Source organism: Chelonia mydas, chromosome 1 (assembly GCF_015237465.2).
Source record: "Chelonia mydas isolate rCheMyd1 chromosome 1, rCheMyd1.pri.v2, whole genome shotgun sequence".
Taxonomy (NCBI): Eukaryota; Metazoa; Chordata; order Testudines; family Cheloniidae; genus Chelonia; species Chelonia mydas.
The window spans coordinates 245,115,209-245,133,044 of NC_057849.1; the positions used below are offsets into that span (position 1 = coordinate 245,115,209).

Below are 17,836 nucleotides of genomic sequence, written 5' to 3' on the forward strand. Positions count from 1 at the left end.
CATTCAGGCACGGATGGATTTCCTACCAAGGTCCTGTAATGTGATAATACAAACAAAGACAAAGTAATGAGTATTAGCAGGGACAATTTAACCTTCATGTTACACACTGCAGGACTAATCACCAAAACCAAGGACTGATTTTCTCAATTTACAGGGCCAGGCCCCCCAGAATACATAAACTGTTAGGAATATTCAGAGGGTTAAGGGATAGAAAAAGAACATTAATCAGTGCAATGACTTCATTTCAGTCACTGTAAAGAGAGAAACAAAAATAATTAGGTGGCAGCTACTAAGAAAGGACAGTGACCCTTCAAGTTTGAAAAGGAGAGGAATACAATAAGGAATGGGATAAAAGGGCCAGTTCAATGCTTCTTTTTATGTGCTATGCTGCTGCAAGAACAAAAAGGAGAAACTTATTAGAAAGCAATGCACCTAAACAGCATCAAAGGGCTAATTTTATAGAGTGTCACCTAGTAGAACTTGGTGGTGCTGAATATTTTTTGAAGATAAATATTCAAAATGTAAAGCCAACCACGCAAGGAACCAGCAAAGGGTTTGTTTTGCAGAGATGGTATTCAAATATGAATGGAGCAGGATGCTCTCTAGGCAGGAGGTTTCCTTATGGAAGGTCTTCAGTATCTAAAGTTACACTAGTTACAATAAAATTAACAGTTTCAGTTCCCACACTTAAAGAGCATAAGCTGAGGTCACAGAAGTATTTCCCGCCCTCCAATACAGTAAGACATCATAGAATCATATAGAATATTAGGGTTGGAAGGGACCTCAGGAGATCATCTAGTCCAACCCCCTAAAAAGCAGGTCCAATCCCCAATTTTTGCCCCGATCCCTAAATGACCCCCACAGGGATTGAACTCACAACCTTAAGTTTAGCAGGCCAATGCTCAAAACTACTGAGCTATCCCTCCCCCAAAATGTAAGTGCATTGTGGCCTTCCTCCGAAGCATCCATCACTGACAAAAGGAGATGGGAGACCGGACTAGCTGACCTGCGTATCTGTTCTTGTGTGGCAATTCCTGAATTTTATAAGCTCCCCTCCCATTAACCGCAGCAGCATCTTGTTCACAGTTTTTCCATAAATCCCAGAATTCGCAGCTCTAAACACAGGTAAGAAAGGTGGCTCTGAACTCTCAACCCACAGAAGTGTGTTTTCATTTCACTTTAATAGACGCTTGCGGTAGAACGGTAGCATGTATTACAGCACTCACCTGTAGTACCGTACCAGGAACAGGGACGGCTTCTTTAAAAAAAAAAAACAGACACCACTAACTTGATCTGTTTCTGAGAGTCAAAGTTACACTTTTTACCTCTTTGGTACTTGCCAAGTCAGCAGTTCCCACCAAGGTGCCAACACCTTGTGTGTTTACTGGCCAAGTAACTAATGACTCTATGGAGTTAATCAGCTTAGTGCTCTCCTGGGTGACCCCGAAGAGCCTGATGAGACTGGTCCCTCTGAGGTGACTTCTCACTGCACTGCTGGCTGGAGCATCTGTTCTCTCCTTCTGGGGTCACAGAAGAATTGGAGCTTCCGGGGTAACAGCTTCACTTCAACAGGCATGGCCTCATACTCCTCGCTATCTATGCCAAAGGAGCCCTCAGTGCCCTGTGTAGAATCAAGTGTAGGTCAGACGTAATAGTGAATCAATTGTTACAATGATGCTGTAACAGTGGTACCTGGGCCCACTTATGTCTCCACTTCAGAGTGCTGCTGGGTTCCCTGCTGGGTCTTGACCCCCCTCTGCCGTTTAGCCACACCAGTACATAGAGAGCTGTTACTGGCTGCACATACTGTATTAACCAGCTGTCATGTAAAATATTACCTCGCTTAGTAACTAATTGGCAATTTGGCAGGAATTAAATGCTAGATCCCTTTAATGGTCTGCATTGTTTAGGTTTAAGGATTCTTTGCCTTTGGAATTACTATTTACAGCTGGGCTGAGTTTTTCTTTGAGATTGAAAAAAAAATTAAACTGATTATTTTGGTTCAAAACAATCCCGCTCAGACCTCTATTTTACACTGACACATACACAAAATCACCAGTGATTAATGCCAGTCCATCAACATGGTAATGGGTTTACTTTTGTACATAAATCATGTGCTTGCCTTCTGTTATTAAAGACCTCGTCAGCAGTTAGGGAGTAAACAGAGTCTGTCTTGACTGTATCCAGCCCTGAGCCGGACAGTTTTTGCAAGTATTTGCAAAGCCACAGATTGTGATGATGTTGAAGTCATGTGTGAACGAGGATGCTGGCTAATGAAAACATTCATTATTCAGTCCAGTTGCCTGGGTGAGGACTTTACCAGAAGAGCAGAGTGCCAAAGATTCTCTCAACTCCTGGGAAGGGCCACTCTACCAGGGTATGGATCTCATTTCTCCACAAGGCACATCAGGTCTCTAAAGAGGATTATAATAGCTAAAGATGTGGACATAACCTAGTAGATCGACTCTATACCCTTGCAAATGCAGGGCTTAGTATGATGTACTGGGATGTTAAACCCAAGCTAACATCTACCCTGCTGCCTTATTTTTAGGAGGCAATTAAAAATTAATCTGCTCAAACATTTCCTCAGTGTACGGGCTGCCCACTTATCTAAGGTATTGGGATTTATATCCGTAGCGCCTTTTGATCATTATTTCCCTCCTGGCCTCAGCTCAGTTAGCATGGGTCTTCATAATCCCACACCTCTGCTCTCCATCTTTTCACCTCTGGCAAAACCCTTCTAGACTGGCAATCTAAAGAAAGATTTAAGTACTCAGAGACTAGCCAGCAGAGGGGATGTGCACGCACTAAGACATGAACTTTAGCAGGAAGCTGTTTTCCTATTCTACTCACACTGCAAGCATGTTGACACTTTTTGCTGGCTGGATGGACAGGAACGAACTGCTTCTGGAGCTGGGCCACACAGTTCCTACACTAGCCACAGACATGTGCAGTAGTGATGCCTGACTCGGGATTACATCTTGGGTCTCCTGGTTTGGGAACCCATTTGTCTTTCTGACGGGCTGCACTGGAGGTGGCTTGCTTTATTGACAGTGAGGACAGCATGACCACCTGTCAATGCTGGGCGTTGGGGTTTCTTAGCATGTCGCACTAAGAAACAAGTGACCCAGCTTTCCACAATTTCTGGCTTCTCACCTCTGTAAGCTGCAAGATGCATCTGCTGGCTTGGACACACTGACTTCCTTCAGGGCACAACTGGGGGTCACACATCTTTTGACTTCTGTTCAAATCAAATGAGGAAAAAGAAATATTAGCTTCCAGCAGAAGCAACCACGCTTACAGGCACAAGACATACAGGAGGGTCATCAAGTGCTTGTTAATTTAATTTCCTCCTTCCAAAAGAAAGTATGAGAGCTTTTGTGGCTGCAAGCATGAGGGACAGTTAGCGCTTCCTGGAGGTAGACGTTGCTTCTCTGCCACACAACTATTAATGCACCTCAATACTGACCTTTAGCACCCCACGCTTCGTGATGCTCTGGGTTTGTCCTGAGCAGCATCTGCCCACTGTGTCATCTCATAGGGTGGGTTTGTGATGTCCACTTACATGCAGAGCAGCATCATTCCTGCCTTCCTCATTTAGCACCAAACCCACAAAAATGACTGATGGCCTCAAAAAGTGTTCAGTAAATAGTTACGTGATTGAATACAGAAGCTAGAATCAGATGTACTGGTATTTTTAAGCTGGTGTTTGACAAAAGCTCTTCCAGTTTCATCACCAGCACAAGGTGAAGCAAAGGCTGCTTTATTAGTTTCACTCCTGTTTGGCGGTACAAACCCCATTCATTTTACCTATTCTAAATAAAATGTTCACTTTTGTAAACTACATCAGCCTGTCTCTCAGGTACTTACATGACCTCCATTGCCTTAGTATATGAGCACCTCAATCTAACATGTTTATGTGGCTACAGTGTATTTAGGGAAGTACTATCATCTGCACTGTTCAGATGGGGAATGGAGGCACAGAGCAGCTAAATGACTTGCCCAGGAAGTTTGTGGCAGAACAGGGACACGAATCCAGGTCTCCCACATCCCAGGCCAGCATGCTACCCTCTGGTTCATCCTTCCTCTCCAACTGGTAAAAATAATACTGTCATATATTCAGATCCTTTTGTTTTGTTAATTTATCAAGGGTTAAATTCACCTCAATGCACAGAGGCAGCACAAGGTCTATGCATTCCTAAGTCCCATTAACATGTGCTTCATTTAGAGGGATTCAGTGGCACACAGACCTTTTGCTGACCCTCTGTACGAGACATACCCCAAAAGAACTGATCGCTGTATGTCTCTTCCTGTTCCCATATGCCAGAGACAGGCAGGTAAACAGAATAATACAGTCCCAACCTTCGTGTATTGTGGCTCTCAAGAAATAAGCCAGAATAATCATGGCTATTTCCACACGAGAGTTACAGATCTCCAAAACAGGTGGAGTTGCTGCAGTATTATCTGTCCAGGGTTGTTCAATCAGGGCTTGTCTACACTTACTGGGGGATTGACGCACGGTGATGAATGCATCGGCAGTCGATTTAGCGGGTCTAGTGAAGACCCGCTAAATCAACCGCAGATCACTCTCCCGTCGACTCCTGTACTCCACCGATGGAGAAGCATAGTGGGAGTCGACGGGAGAGCATCTCCCGTCGACACTGCGTAGTGTGGACCCCGCGGTAAGTAGACCTAAACTACGTTGACTTGAGTTACGCTATTCACGTAACTCAAATTGTGTAGCTTAGCTCAACTTTTTCCTGTAGTGTAGTCAAGGCTTAAGGTACAGAAGGCTGTAACAGGCTGAAAAGAAAGGAAGGGGGGTTCAAACATCACTCAGTAATGGATGTCCTATGAATATATAACCAGGAAAGTCCCCTCAAAAGAGTTATGTGACTTTGGGAATGCAAACACTCTTAGAATTCATGCTGTGAAGTTGTGGGGGACAGGGGATGAGGGAAGAGGACCACAAATAGGGGAGGAGGACAAAACCACAGAAAGGAAAGCTGAGATACCACAGGAAAGGGACAGGTGAGGAGACAAGCAATGTAGACATTCGGAAGTTTGTTTTTAACCATCTATATTAAAAGATTAATCAGTGAATTCAAGGGAGTTAACTTTCTCATAGTAGTATATATTTATAAATCACTGACAGCATGCAATGCTCTTTATACTGTGCTTTATAAACCAACAGTTAGACACCTTCCCTATTTCAGAAGGGTTCATGTGTTTGAATCCTGCAAACACATCTGTACAGGCTGACCCCTCTGTCTGCATAGGGCACCACTAAAGTCAATGGGCCTCCATTGTGGATCAAACTGCATGATCAGGAAAGGCAAGACAGAGACAGGGAACAAAAGATCAGGAAAGGGAGCATGTTAGAGAAGCAAACAGGTACGCAGCTAGAACCAGTGTTAAGTACTCCTCTAGAGGTCCTACATAAGGGTCATAAGGGGTTTACTATTTATTCAGATCCTTACTCCGGTCTCTTACTCAGAGTAAGAAGAATCAGCAACAAAAATAAGTAACAACAACAAAGTTTTCATAGGTAATGATATCCCATTATATACTCTAACATACACACACAGAGAGGCAAAAAGCTACTCCCTGCATCACATCGCCAACTGGCAACACATGCTGTCGCTGGAACATACCCCAAAAGAATAATTATCCCCTCAGTCTGTTACCTAGTCTCCAGCAGTGGCCAATGCTAAACGGTTATGAGGAACCCAAACCCCATCATAACGCACAACAGTGTATAATGGAGAAATGCCTGACCTACTCCACCTGGTAACCAAGCTCATGCCCTTAGGTGATTTCCCTTATAATTTTATACAGAGCTCAAGCTGGGGAGCGGGAAAGAAAATTAGTAGTGGTACATGGGGTATCTCCTCTTTTTCCCCCCCCCACAGAGCAGCAGTTTGAAGTGGGGCTATGATGTAATCATCTCAACTTAAATATTGACTTCATCCTAGCTGCTTGTTGTTATCCACATCTGAGATCTACAGTCCTGGGGCCATACAAAGCACATGGTATGACCTAAATCTCACTTTGCAGTCCGATGGCATTCAGCCTCCAGCACTCCTTTCAGGTTCCAAAGCGTCCACTACCTTCAATCTCAACCCATCTTCTGATTTCCCACACAGATTTTAGAGAGGGAGGCACTATCAGTCCTGACAGATTCACCTCAATGCATTTCCACAAACTTTTCCACCCCCTGGCGAGGTAAAAAGGGACAAAACTCCTCTATACAAATGATTCCTCAAATGCTTCCAAAGACAAGCTCCTCTGCTCTGGTGGCTGGCAGCAGGGACTCTGTGATGAGGTGGCTTTGATGGTGGTGTCCTTTGAGAGCTTTTCTTTCAGGTGGCATTTTCTATTGGTGTCCCTCCCAGTCTTCTCTTTTGAGGGCTGAGCAGACCCTCTCCCTCTGTTCTCTCTTTCTTGATTTACCTACAGAATTCTGGGACTAGATTAAGAAGAGGTGTTGAGTGCATGCAGCCAGCTGCATGAGTTTACATTCTTCCGCAGCTTTCTGCACGAATGTGTAACCAGTCACAGAATGTGACATACTGCTGGGAACCATGTATCCCATGTAGCCGGGAAACAATCTGTGTTGGGTGTGTTGGTGACTGACTGGGAATGGAAGATACTTTTCTCTCTGAATTCCCACTAATTCGCTGGCACCTTCCTGGTGGTGAGATGTCCCAGGCAAGATCACGAGCTCTTTTTTCCCCCCTCTCCTGGTAAGGCAGATTCCTTTGGCTGCCGATGGTAACAGTATCATAAACATTTCCTTCTATAAAGTCTTTACAGCACAGATTCAAATGGCAGGCAACCTACAATCAACATGGCTGATTCAATTTACACCCAATGCCACCTGATCAGTTATGTATTCATAGTTCTGAAGATACTGTTCCCACTGAAGTAATGTGGTGTGCTCAAATAAGTTGCCTACTACTGCTATTAATATTGTAAACAAGGTACAGATGTGCAGTAGCCATGCGGCACCTAAAAGCTGCTTATGACATTTCCACACCTTTCCATCTGGTTTCACTAGAGGGGGCCCTAGGACTGGAAAACAGCAGCTGCAACCAAAAGACCAGCCTGCTGGAATAAGCAGAATCTGATATTGTGGGAGACTCCTTGTGACACTTCTCTAGAAGCCTCACACTCCACTTCAACAAGGAGTAATAATGTGATAAATTTGGAATTGAGGGTACTTAGAGGAGGTAGGAAAGAAGCTCAGATCAGCACCTAGTGCCTCCTTTACAGAGTAGGAGAAATGAGCATCTCACAGGAAAGCATTGCAAGCAGAGGGGAGATGGTGAATAAGGAGGTCAGAAGACTCCAGACCTCCTTCCATGTACCAGGCCCCCATGCCTGGACCCCCTGGTCTGCCCATGCTGTCACTCTATTTGTTCAAGTCCCTCCTTAAAATGCACTTCTTCCAAAGGGGCCTTTCCAGCTGAGACCTTACTTCAGAGGTGTGTTAGTCAGCTGAGGGACTGAAGATCTTTATCCCTTCCCTTAAAAACTGAATCCTGGCACTAACAAAGGCATGTGCCAAACATCACCAGTGCCTCACATTGATTCTGCTGTATCCCAGCCCCGCCATCGTTCATCTAAACTGCAAGATTTCTGGGGCGGGGATGTTGTCTTCCTACCTTTCTTTAAAGCACCTGGCCTCTTGATGGTGTTATACCAATAATAATGTCCGTCAGCATTGGAGGGGAGGAAAAGGGGAGAGTGCAGAAATCGTGGAAGGTGGGGGGGGGGGGGGGCGTTCTAGCCACACAACATTGGCTCTTGCTTTCAAAACAAGAAAATTAAAGTAAACCTGGATTTGAATGAACAAACCCAACAATCCCCAAAAGGCATTCCCCACTTTTGTCCTTGCCACAAAAGCCAAGAAAACACAATCAGTTTTGCGACTCATCTAGAAAATCTGACATCCTCCCCGTACTCACCCCCTATTTATGAAGTCTCCCTTGCTGACTGTATCTGGTTCAATGCAAATATTCATGGAGTCTTCTGTGCGCTATGGAAGAGATTTAAATCACAGACAGTTAGTGTTTCTGCAGCATCACACCCTCCATACTCTCTTTAAGGAGACAGCCCATTTCCACATCCTGAACTGTCCCAGGAAAAGAGGGTTGGGTTGGTTTGTATTTTGTAAGGGATGAAAGGAAAAAGAATTAATTTGTTTCCTGACTTAAATGGTCAGCGTCAGGTTTCGAATGATACCTAATGATTCCTTACCAACCATTATTCTGTACTAACCACCACATTACATATTCAACAAAAATATTAAACCAATTTTTATCATTTTACCGTTTATGGCATTGGTTTCTTTTTGCATTCCGTGCAACTAGTAGGACCATGGAAGTAGGCTATTCAGTCTGACTTCTGTTCACAACAGATCCTACCTAGTCAACGCCTCTTTCAGGTTCTTATGTAGCACGATGCTACAACATTTGGCCAGCAAGTGCTGCACGAGGAAATGTTATTCATTTTAAAAAAAACTATGCCCACTGGAGTTAAAAAATATGAACGATGGAAGCATTTATTTTGGTCCTTGATTCTGTAAAAGCTTATCTGTAGAAAATGTAGATTTGGGGTCAAAGTATAGCTGACATTGTCCCTTTAAATTCCTGGCTCAGTTGACCCGTTGTCTTGATTTCTCACTTGCTACATGTACTTACATCAGGCCTATACTACGAACATTTGCCCTTACAGTAATGTTGGTTAGGGGTGTGATTTTTTTTTTAACAACATTTCTATTATGGCAAAAGCCCTAGTGTAAATTCAGCTAGACTGGCAAAGAAGTTCTTTTGCCAGCATAGCTTATTCCATCTGCGGAACTGGTGTAAGCTACAGTGGAAAGAGCACTCTTTTGCTAGTACAAGCTGAATCTAAACTAGGAGGACTGGCTGATATAGCTATACCTGTACAGCTATACCAGTCAACTCTATCTACTGCAGACTAGACCTCAACCTGGGACAGGAGGGAGGAAGGAATGACTCGTGCTACTCAGCTGAGATGCCGATGGCTCATTAACGAGCTACGTGACAGATTCCAAAGAGTCTCTATCCAGTCCCTTCAGGCTGGGGGGACAATGACCATTATATGTGGTCTCAGGGATGAGTGTAAAAGCACGGAGGACCTAAGGGGATCCAGATGGGTGGGGATAAGACATGATATGAAAATGCTTGTTTAATGGGGGTGAAACTGCACGAATGTAAACTGTTTTGCTCCTCCAGCCACTCACCCAAAAGGTGGCCAGTTCGTGGGGCTGCACTGGTGACCACGGCAGCGAGCACATGCCCCTCCCCATTGACTAGTGACGTGCCACTAGCGCTGGAGGCAAAGTGACTGGAAATGAAGAAGTGGCCACGGGGACCGGATTATGGTCAGGGAACACTGAGTTCTTCACTTCAGTTCACAGGTTCAAATCCAGTCCAGCTCAGTACTGACCAAAGCTGTTACCAACCAAGGACTGTTGATGCTTTCAGTCCAGTTCCTGTTGGTAGCCTGCGCAGTGAGGCCAAAGGCTGCGTGGAAATTAAACTATCCCCGCTCCTCCATATTGTGGCACGTTGGGGCAGGGCAGCATGGGGAAGCTTACACTATGTTGCCGGTTTTTTACCTGGTCCTATAAAGAAAGGGCTGTGATCACTGAGAATGTCAGTCCAGCACTTTCCATCAGAACTAAAGACTTAAATCAACCCAGAAATCTTTGCTGTGATTTCACTGCTATGAAACATGGATTCCAGCCAGAGATGGTGTTAGGGGCGCTTGAAATAAACAGCGGCATATTGCGCCAAGGAGGCTCTCACAGGGACAGCTTTACGTATCTCTCCCCCGCCCCTCACAAAACAAACAAATAAAAATTACCGGCTCCTATCCTCTTTAATTTAAAATGGCCACTGTCCTTGTTTTCGTGCCAGCATTTCTGAGTCCTTCGCTCTGCAGTTGGCAGAGGGACAGGGTCAACATTCCAGGCACACATCCAGGCTTACTGTTCCACTTCAGCATCAGTAAATAATATCTCCCCTTTCCCATGGGGCAAGGAGAGGAGGTGCCTAGCCCCTGCCATGAAAGTGTTAGGATTTCATTTGGTTACTGAAAACTTCCTGTTACACACACTCTGCCCTCTCTGCCCCAATCTGGCTTCTGCAATCCAGGCTTGCAGGATCTTTACAATGACCCTTAAAACTGGCCCTCTCTCAGATTCTCCTGAAGTCCCATACTCACAAAGACAGAGTTTACTCTGTGTAGTCAGGAAGATGGGAGTTCAGCAAGGAAGGAGCGCTCTGCACAGAAAGGGATTTATTTAGACTGTGCTCTTACTGTCAGGTCAAGCTGCCTGTTCTGAGTCGTGATGGAGAGTTCAATGGTGGACAGCTGCATTTCCTCCCAGGCCTCCAGGGTCACCTCATGGGGGATTTCTGAGAATCCAGAAGGGAAGAGACCATTAGCCAGAAAGTAAATTACACAGACCAGAGTTTCACTGCTGTGAAATATGAAAGAGCAGTGCCGGCTAAAGCGGCTCTGTCCCATTATTTCCACAGGCTTTGTTTCCTTCAAATTTAAAAAGCGACAAATAGAGAAGGGAAGCTGTGAGGGCCGAGGCTGGAAAGTTGACAAACAGCACATTGCACAAATGCTTTAAAAGCAGTCCCGAGTGACCCCAGATTGACAGGTCTCCTGGGCTCACAGAACAGGAGCACTTAGCAATCTATTAAAGGGATGTAGCCCCCACTCCAACAAAATCCAAAAGCTGTGACATTGAGGATGTTGTGCTAATATTTATTTCCCATAGACAACCTCTACTCATCCCTGCCACAGCCTATGCTCACCACTTAGTCCTGCTTTTAGCTCATCGATACATTTGTAGGGCTTCTGGCCCGGAAGAACTGGATGGGCGTTGGAAGCCCCTCAATACCGGTGGAGCGTGCAAGGCACTCCCCTGAGGGGCTGAATGTGCTGCCCGTGTGACATTCCCACCCCCTGCTGGGCCAGGGACTAAGTGGCAAGAACTCCTACGGGGCAAGGTAGTGGGCCAAATCTAGGCCATCAAGATGGCCCTAGACTCACTATTTCAGTGAGTGTTTCTCACTCCTGTCGATACTTGCTCTCCATCCAGTAAACGAGAACATGCTTCCTCTGAGGGAGGAAGGATTCAGGGACTACTAGAAAGTGACATGGTTGGCCGCCTACCGCCAGAAGTGCCTGCACTGTGCCTCTACAAAGTGCTTGACTTCTGTCTACGTGGGCATTCATACCATGCCCATGGCCACTGTGTCTGAGCACTTGCTGGCCCAGCTAACAGCTCAAGTCCTTGTTGTACGTATGGTTTGCTGGGAGAGGGTCAGAGCATATAAAGTACTTCTCTGTCCTTTTTTTGAACACCATTACTTCCAAGCTAGCAATAACCATGATGGCTGCATCCCCGCAACCAGCCTGACAGGGCTTTTGGGACTGCAGACATAGTGAAAAAGGATGGAAACCAGAAATAAAACCTGGACAACGTTTATACACTGCAGTGGAGTCTAAGGATAAAAGCACATGCAGACAGGATCCGCTCCAGTGGTCTCTCCATGAAACAGCCTTATTGGATGGTGCACTGTTGGATAAAGCCCATCTCTGACTCTATGTCCACACACATGCTGCTTACCCTTTTGGGGAGATGCCCAGTACAGTGAAAGCCTTCTGTAAATCCTCACATACAAAGAGGGTCTGGACGGCTTCTCTTCTGGCTCCTCAGGGGGTCTCTTGGTTGGGCCCAAATATGTAAGGGATGCTTGATGTTTCTGAGGCCATTCCTTGGATTTACCCAAAAAGGAAGAAGAAAAATGGCCTTCTGGTGAGCAACCATCTGCTTATTCTGTGTGAGAGAGTGGGAGGTGACAGCTATGTTCCCTTCACAGCCCGAAGATCCCACTTTAAGGTTCTCCATCCTTCAGTTTCCCATGTGGGAGCTGACATTCTCCCAGCTGGGAAGGATTACACAAGACTCCAGAGCCTTTTCAGCTAGTCCTCCCTAGCAGAGCAATGAGGTGTATTTACTCCCTGGCAGAGGGCTAAGTGTGTGTTGCTCTGCTGCAGGAGGATGAGAGAGAGAAATCTGTGCTAGAAATCCAGTTCTCCTGCCCGGCAACAGACAGAACTAACCATAGGGCCACAGAGGCAGCTCCAGTAACGTTATAAAGAATTTGAGAGGCAAAACACTAACATATAGCACACCGTTACTAGAGCCCTGCAAATCTGCAGATATCTGCAGACCATGTTTGCAGCTTGCGGGTGGATGAGGATCCAAATTTTATATCTAGAGCCCTGCAAATCTGCGGATCTATGCAGACCATGTTTGCGGATCGGAGGCGGATACAAATTTTGTATCCATGCAGGGCTCTAACTGTTATCCACTGATATTTATGATTCTAATGCCAGAACTTCAGAGGCTAAAACAAAACATTAGCTACTCAAATAGTGCCCATGGCTAAAACTGGGGACACCATTTACTTCCTTTTTTAACTAACTTCTAAAAGACTAAACACATAGCCAGAGGGAATAAATGTTGCCAACTGCTGGTTTGGTATTGAAATTAACACACTACAGAAATTTAGCTGATAGCCCATGTGCACAAGGTACATATATTCTTCTTTGCACAGGACAATGGCGAGGACTGTAAGCGAAAAAGTTACAAGCTTGTTTTGGATCATAGGACTCACAGTGTAGAGCCCCGCCCCCGCGCAACTCTGAGCATGGTGAAAAATTGCATCATAGCTCATGGTCACATTAATAGGACTGATCGAATTGCTCAGAAAAAGCAGTACAAGCATAAGAATATTAATGATCCTGGGGAAAAAGCAGGGCCTGAACTTGGTATTTCTTCCAAATTACTGCTATGGCTCAAAACACTGTAAAAACTGCAATGTTTTGGACCACCATTTTAGAATAAAGGAGAATAGTCACTGTAATGACATTATATACAATCATGGTAAGTCCTTCACCCTGACTATTGTGATCAATTATGGGCACCCCATTTCAAAAGGGGTACAGCAGAAATTGGAAAGGTGCAGAGTAGGGAAGTGAACATGATTAGTGGCAAAGCAAGACTTCAGAAAAAGAAGAAATAAAAATAGTGGGACTATTTAGTTTAGAGAAGAGGTGAAAAAGGTAACGTAGTAGAGTAATGAATGACACTGAAAAAGTCGATAAAGCTCTTCTGTCTACAAGATGGCTCTCGAGGAAATTTAAAGGCAAGAGATTTAAAAATGAGAAAAAGATTTTTAAAAACACTATATATAAACAACCTGTGGAACTCACCGCCACTAGATATCACTGAGGCAAATATCAGAATGCTCTTTAAGTCAGACATTTATGTGAACAATAGGAATATACCCAGTAATGCTAGCTACAATATAAATGTATACTATTACCAACTCTCCTGCTTCAGGATCTAAAGACAACCCCTAGCTGCCTGGGGTTAGGGAGAAACTTCTCTCATGGGCATGCTACTGCATAACTATCAATTATGGAGACATATGAAGCATTCTGTGCTGGCCACTATCACAGACAGGATGTGGGCTACATGAATCTGATCTGCTGTGGCAATTCCTGTGTAATATCACAGCATTTTTATGAAGGTTTGCATGTTTTACAAGTTAAGGGGATCAGGAGGACAATGTGAATAGAAGTGCACCGCCTTTAACACAGGTCAGATGTTAAGCTTCACCCTGTCCCTTAAAGCATCTGAGAACTTTAAACTGAGATATAAGCAATTAACCTTTTTGTTCAATTTATCCTGCCTGGGAGCCTCTGTCTGATTATCAACACTCATATGCAGTCTAATTAGAGGCATTTTTTACATCAGATGAATAAATCAGGGTGAAACGTTACCATAAGGAAGCCTGAAGACAGACAGAATTGGAGAAAGATGGCTGAGCTCCCTCTACTGGTTATCAGCTGCACTAGCCTCTCTCTAGCTTCAAAAGTGGTTATTAGCTCCCTCTAGTGACTTTGACTATGGTTCCAGCAGTTCCTCAGACCAAGAATTTTACAATGTATTGTAAGAAACAACATACCCCACTCAGAGCTTCACAATTAAGGCGGAATGTGTTTCTAGGTATATAAATGAGCTGAACTTCCCTCTTAGTTTATGTTGTCACTGGAACTCCTCAATGGAATTATAATGCATGGAATATTGCTCCACGTACAATGCACACACACTGCCTCTCTTCCCCCCTCGCTGGGTATACTTTGCTTTATTTTGTTATTTAGTAATGTAATAATACTTTACCTTCAGTGTATTGAAAAAATGAGCTGCTTTGGTTTTCAGAGGCCCGAGGTACCAGTATCTGAAAAGAACCAAGGCAAAATTCATGAGAAAACTCAGGGGGCATTGGGTAAAGTAAAATCTTCCTTGGTGCAACACATGCCAATGTATATACACTTGCTTTCCATTGAAGTTTATTCTTGTGCACTTGAACTTCAAGATACAACAAAAATGACTTATACAAGACTTATACTACAAAATGTGTCGTTCCCACAACATAATAGCAGCAATATGTAATCATTAGCACTTTTAATCCTTTGATCTCAAAGTGCTTGGTGAAAGAGAGTATCACTATCCTCATATTACAGAAGGAGAAACTGCAGCACAGAGAACTTGCCCAAGGTCACACACCAAGTCAGTGGCAGAATCAGGAATAGACTCTTGACTCAAGTCCCATGTGCCATTGCTGGGTTGCACAGATCAGGGAAATGCATGACAAAACCTGCACTACAGGTGGCCCGACGCCTCAGCAGCAGAGTGCCACCTAGTTATCTGACACAATCCAAAATGACTCAGGTTCCCATGGTCAACAGCTGGTGGGATGCATCTCAGCAGGCTGCAGGAAGGGATGGGATGAAGGATGTGAAATCAATGACTTCAGAATTAAAGGAATGGATGCTCCTAACGTTTACTTGCCTGAAAGTGCTCTCAGACCAAATAAGTACAGTTACCATAAAGTACTGGATGACATTTAATGACACACGCAGAACGTAGACACAGCACACGAACTTCAGCAGATCTGAAGAGTAGGAAACCCAAACTATACAGGCTTCCATAAACCTCAGCCAGGATCCTGCCACACGTTACACTGCCACCACTAAGCCACTGACTCATCTGTCTACTAACCACCTCCCATCCCCACCATGGCCACCGCCACACAAGACCACAGACAACATCACGGCAGTCCCACTGGATAGCGTCTAGACGAGAACTGAGGGATAACCATCAGGCAGCCCACAGAGGTCCCTGGAGCCAGTTACTACTCTTACAGTCCCTTCCTTGCTGAACTTGTGGCCCAACTCCATCTGTGCCACACCTTAGCTGGTGCCTTCCCTTTTAGCTACCCATTATGCCACCGGCGCAACATGGAGTCTGAAGCAGACCAAGTCCTGCAGAAGGACATCACTGCACAGGAAAGATTGGGGGGTAGCAGTGTGTCGGAATGAGTGAAGACGTGGGAGTCTAGCGGGTGTTTAGGGGAGAAGAGAATGCATCCCATTAGCTACTGGCCATGGGAAACTTGGGGCTACATCTAAGAGGCACTCCTGTCACACAGTGGCAAGCACCTTAGTGCCCTCACCAACCGCTGAATCCCCCTAGTGACAAACACTCTGATCCAAGCCGGACCGTGTCACCCCATTCTGCTAACTCCCGACCCCTCATCTGCTGACTGAGGTGGTTCATTTACGAACTACCACATCCCTTTGCTTCCCAGGCACCCAACAGCTGCAGTATAGCTCAGTGCTATTCATTTGGAGCAAACCCAGCATTTATTACTTTAGTGATCAGAAAATCATCAGACAGTACGTTCCATGCCACTCCTGGCAGAAACTGAAGGACATTTCTATTGCATCTAATGTTCTTTGCTGGAGTTGAATTCCATTAAGAGTGAGTGTGTTGTGTCTTTTCCTTGGTGACTGATGAAACACAACGTACCTCAGACAGGACTCAGGAAAAAGCTTTCCCATTGGCTTTGTCTGTGAAAGAACTTCCAGAATTGGAGATCATAGGGCAAGTGTGAGGTTAACATTTGCAAAATCAGGTCAACAGAAAGTAAAATGCTAAATGCATATGAAAGGGAACACTGAAATGCCTTACACTTTATCATTATAAAATGCTATGGAATGGGCCTATCTTTGTCCTCTTCTAAAGCTCATAAGGACCTCACTGCAAGATTTGGGACAGGAAATACCAAGGGGTATTAAAAAAAAGGCACAGCTACAAAAAACACATTGTATTTCTTTACTTGCTAACTTTAACTCCTGCATCTCTGTAGGATCCCCATCTTAATCCAGTCACTGCAAACACTGGCTGCTCCTTCTCTCCCTGTAAAAAAAAAAAAAAAAAAAAAAGCAGTGAGTGCACATTTACATTCTTTTTTGCAACCATGAAACAGTCATTCAGCTAATCTATGACCAATCTCAGAAGTGAAATTTTATAGCAAGGGTGTCCTATAATAACCAAAAGCAATAAGGGCTGGACAAAGCTCAAGTCTACTCCAACAGAGAGAAAATCATAGCTGAAGGTTTCCAAGGTGCCAGCAGTTCACTTTGACTGCACGCCCAGCAAGGATTATTTCAGTTTGTGGATACCAGGAGCCCAAAGAAAGGTGTGCTGCATAGCACCACTAAACACCGGCTGGAAAAACAGATACACCAGAAAAAGGAGGTACACAGAAACGTGACAGACATGGTCAAAGGTTTTCCAGTCTCAGATTTTCCAGGATGGCAGGTTATTAATCCCAATATCTACACAAGATGTATTTTAAATCAATTCAGACAGCTATTATCATCTCATTCCTCCGGAAATACCAGCATTTGCAAGTTATGCATTCATCGAGCACTTTCAGCCTCAAAACAACATTTTTAAATACTCAAATATTCCCTTTAGCTCAGAACATCCCACTTTATTGTATGCAACCCATTAGGAGGGCAAATGAAAGGATTTCCACTATAATAACTATTGTCATAAGCACAAAGTGATGACATCACTGACTGGAGGGGGAGTATTCTTGTGTAAACATTATCTAACAGGATTCCCCAATACTATGGAGAATGGAATGGCCAGAGTGCATGAGAAATAAACAGAAAAGCCTTAAGAATACTGTTTTCACCTAAAAGTGTGAATGGAAGGTGCCATTTAAAAGATTTTTTTTTTTACCTTGATCTGCAGTACATCAAGTGGAATGGTCTCTCCCTTCAGAATGGCCAATGTAGCATCAGCAATGCGTCTGAAAAAAAGCCAGAAGGCCACAAAAAAGAAGTGTGGGCTTTTAAAGTATTATTTATTTATATTACAGTAGCACATAGAGACTGAGCAAGATCAGTGCCCCACTATGCTAGGCACTATACAAATACACAATAAGAGACAGTCACAGCCCCAAAGATCTTACACTCTAAATAGTGTGTCATCTTCTTATAGGATGGGAAGCAAAAGGAGTCAGCAGCAGTAATGAATGACAAAAGCCAGGGTAACTTTTTCAGAGAGGTTCATCACCCAATTACTTTTGAGGAGCATGCACCTACTATATTCCTTACCTCCTTAAGGATTTGAATTGCAAATTTCTTTTACTATTGGCAAGCAGAGAATGTGCTGGGGGTCTGTGCATAGGACTGAACTCAGTCAAAATACGAGTGCATATTGCTGCTGTTTTTGCAGCATATCAGTGCACTTATCTGGACAAGGGAGCACAATACCTATTTCCTTGCACAAGACAAGATTCATTCCTCATTGTCTTAGATTTTGTAGGCATTGACGCTAAGACAGTGACTTTTG

General features: G+C 44.3%; 1 protein-coding gene across 6 annotated transcripts in view; it reads right to left on the reverse strand.

Moving 5' to 3' along the window:
- Positions 1–1,162: 1,162 nt before the first annotated feature.
- Positions 1,163–17,836, reverse strand: part of AGK (acylglycerol kinase) — a 56,658-nt gene continuing 39,984 nt past the window's right edge. For 4 of the 6 annotated variants that reach the window (XM_043541272.1, XM_037878984.2, XM_037878966.2 and 1 more), the window contains exons 9-16: positions 17,222–17,291; positions 16,308–16,387; positions 14,306–14,363; positions 11,681–11,828; positions 10,354–10,451; positions 7,971–8,041; positions 3,157–3,241; positions 1,163–1,621 (exon numbers count right to left, since the gene is read on the reverse strand). In XM_043541272.1, the coding sequence (XP_043397207.1) occupies positions 1,484–1,621; positions 3,157–3,241; positions 7,971–8,041; positions 10,354–10,451; positions 11,681–11,828; positions 14,306–14,363; positions 16,308–16,387; positions 17,222–17,291 (748 nt within the window). In that variant the 3' untranslated portion in view covers positions 1,163–1,483. The other 2 variants (XM_043541273.1, XM_043541276.1) reach the window with 2 other exon arrangements.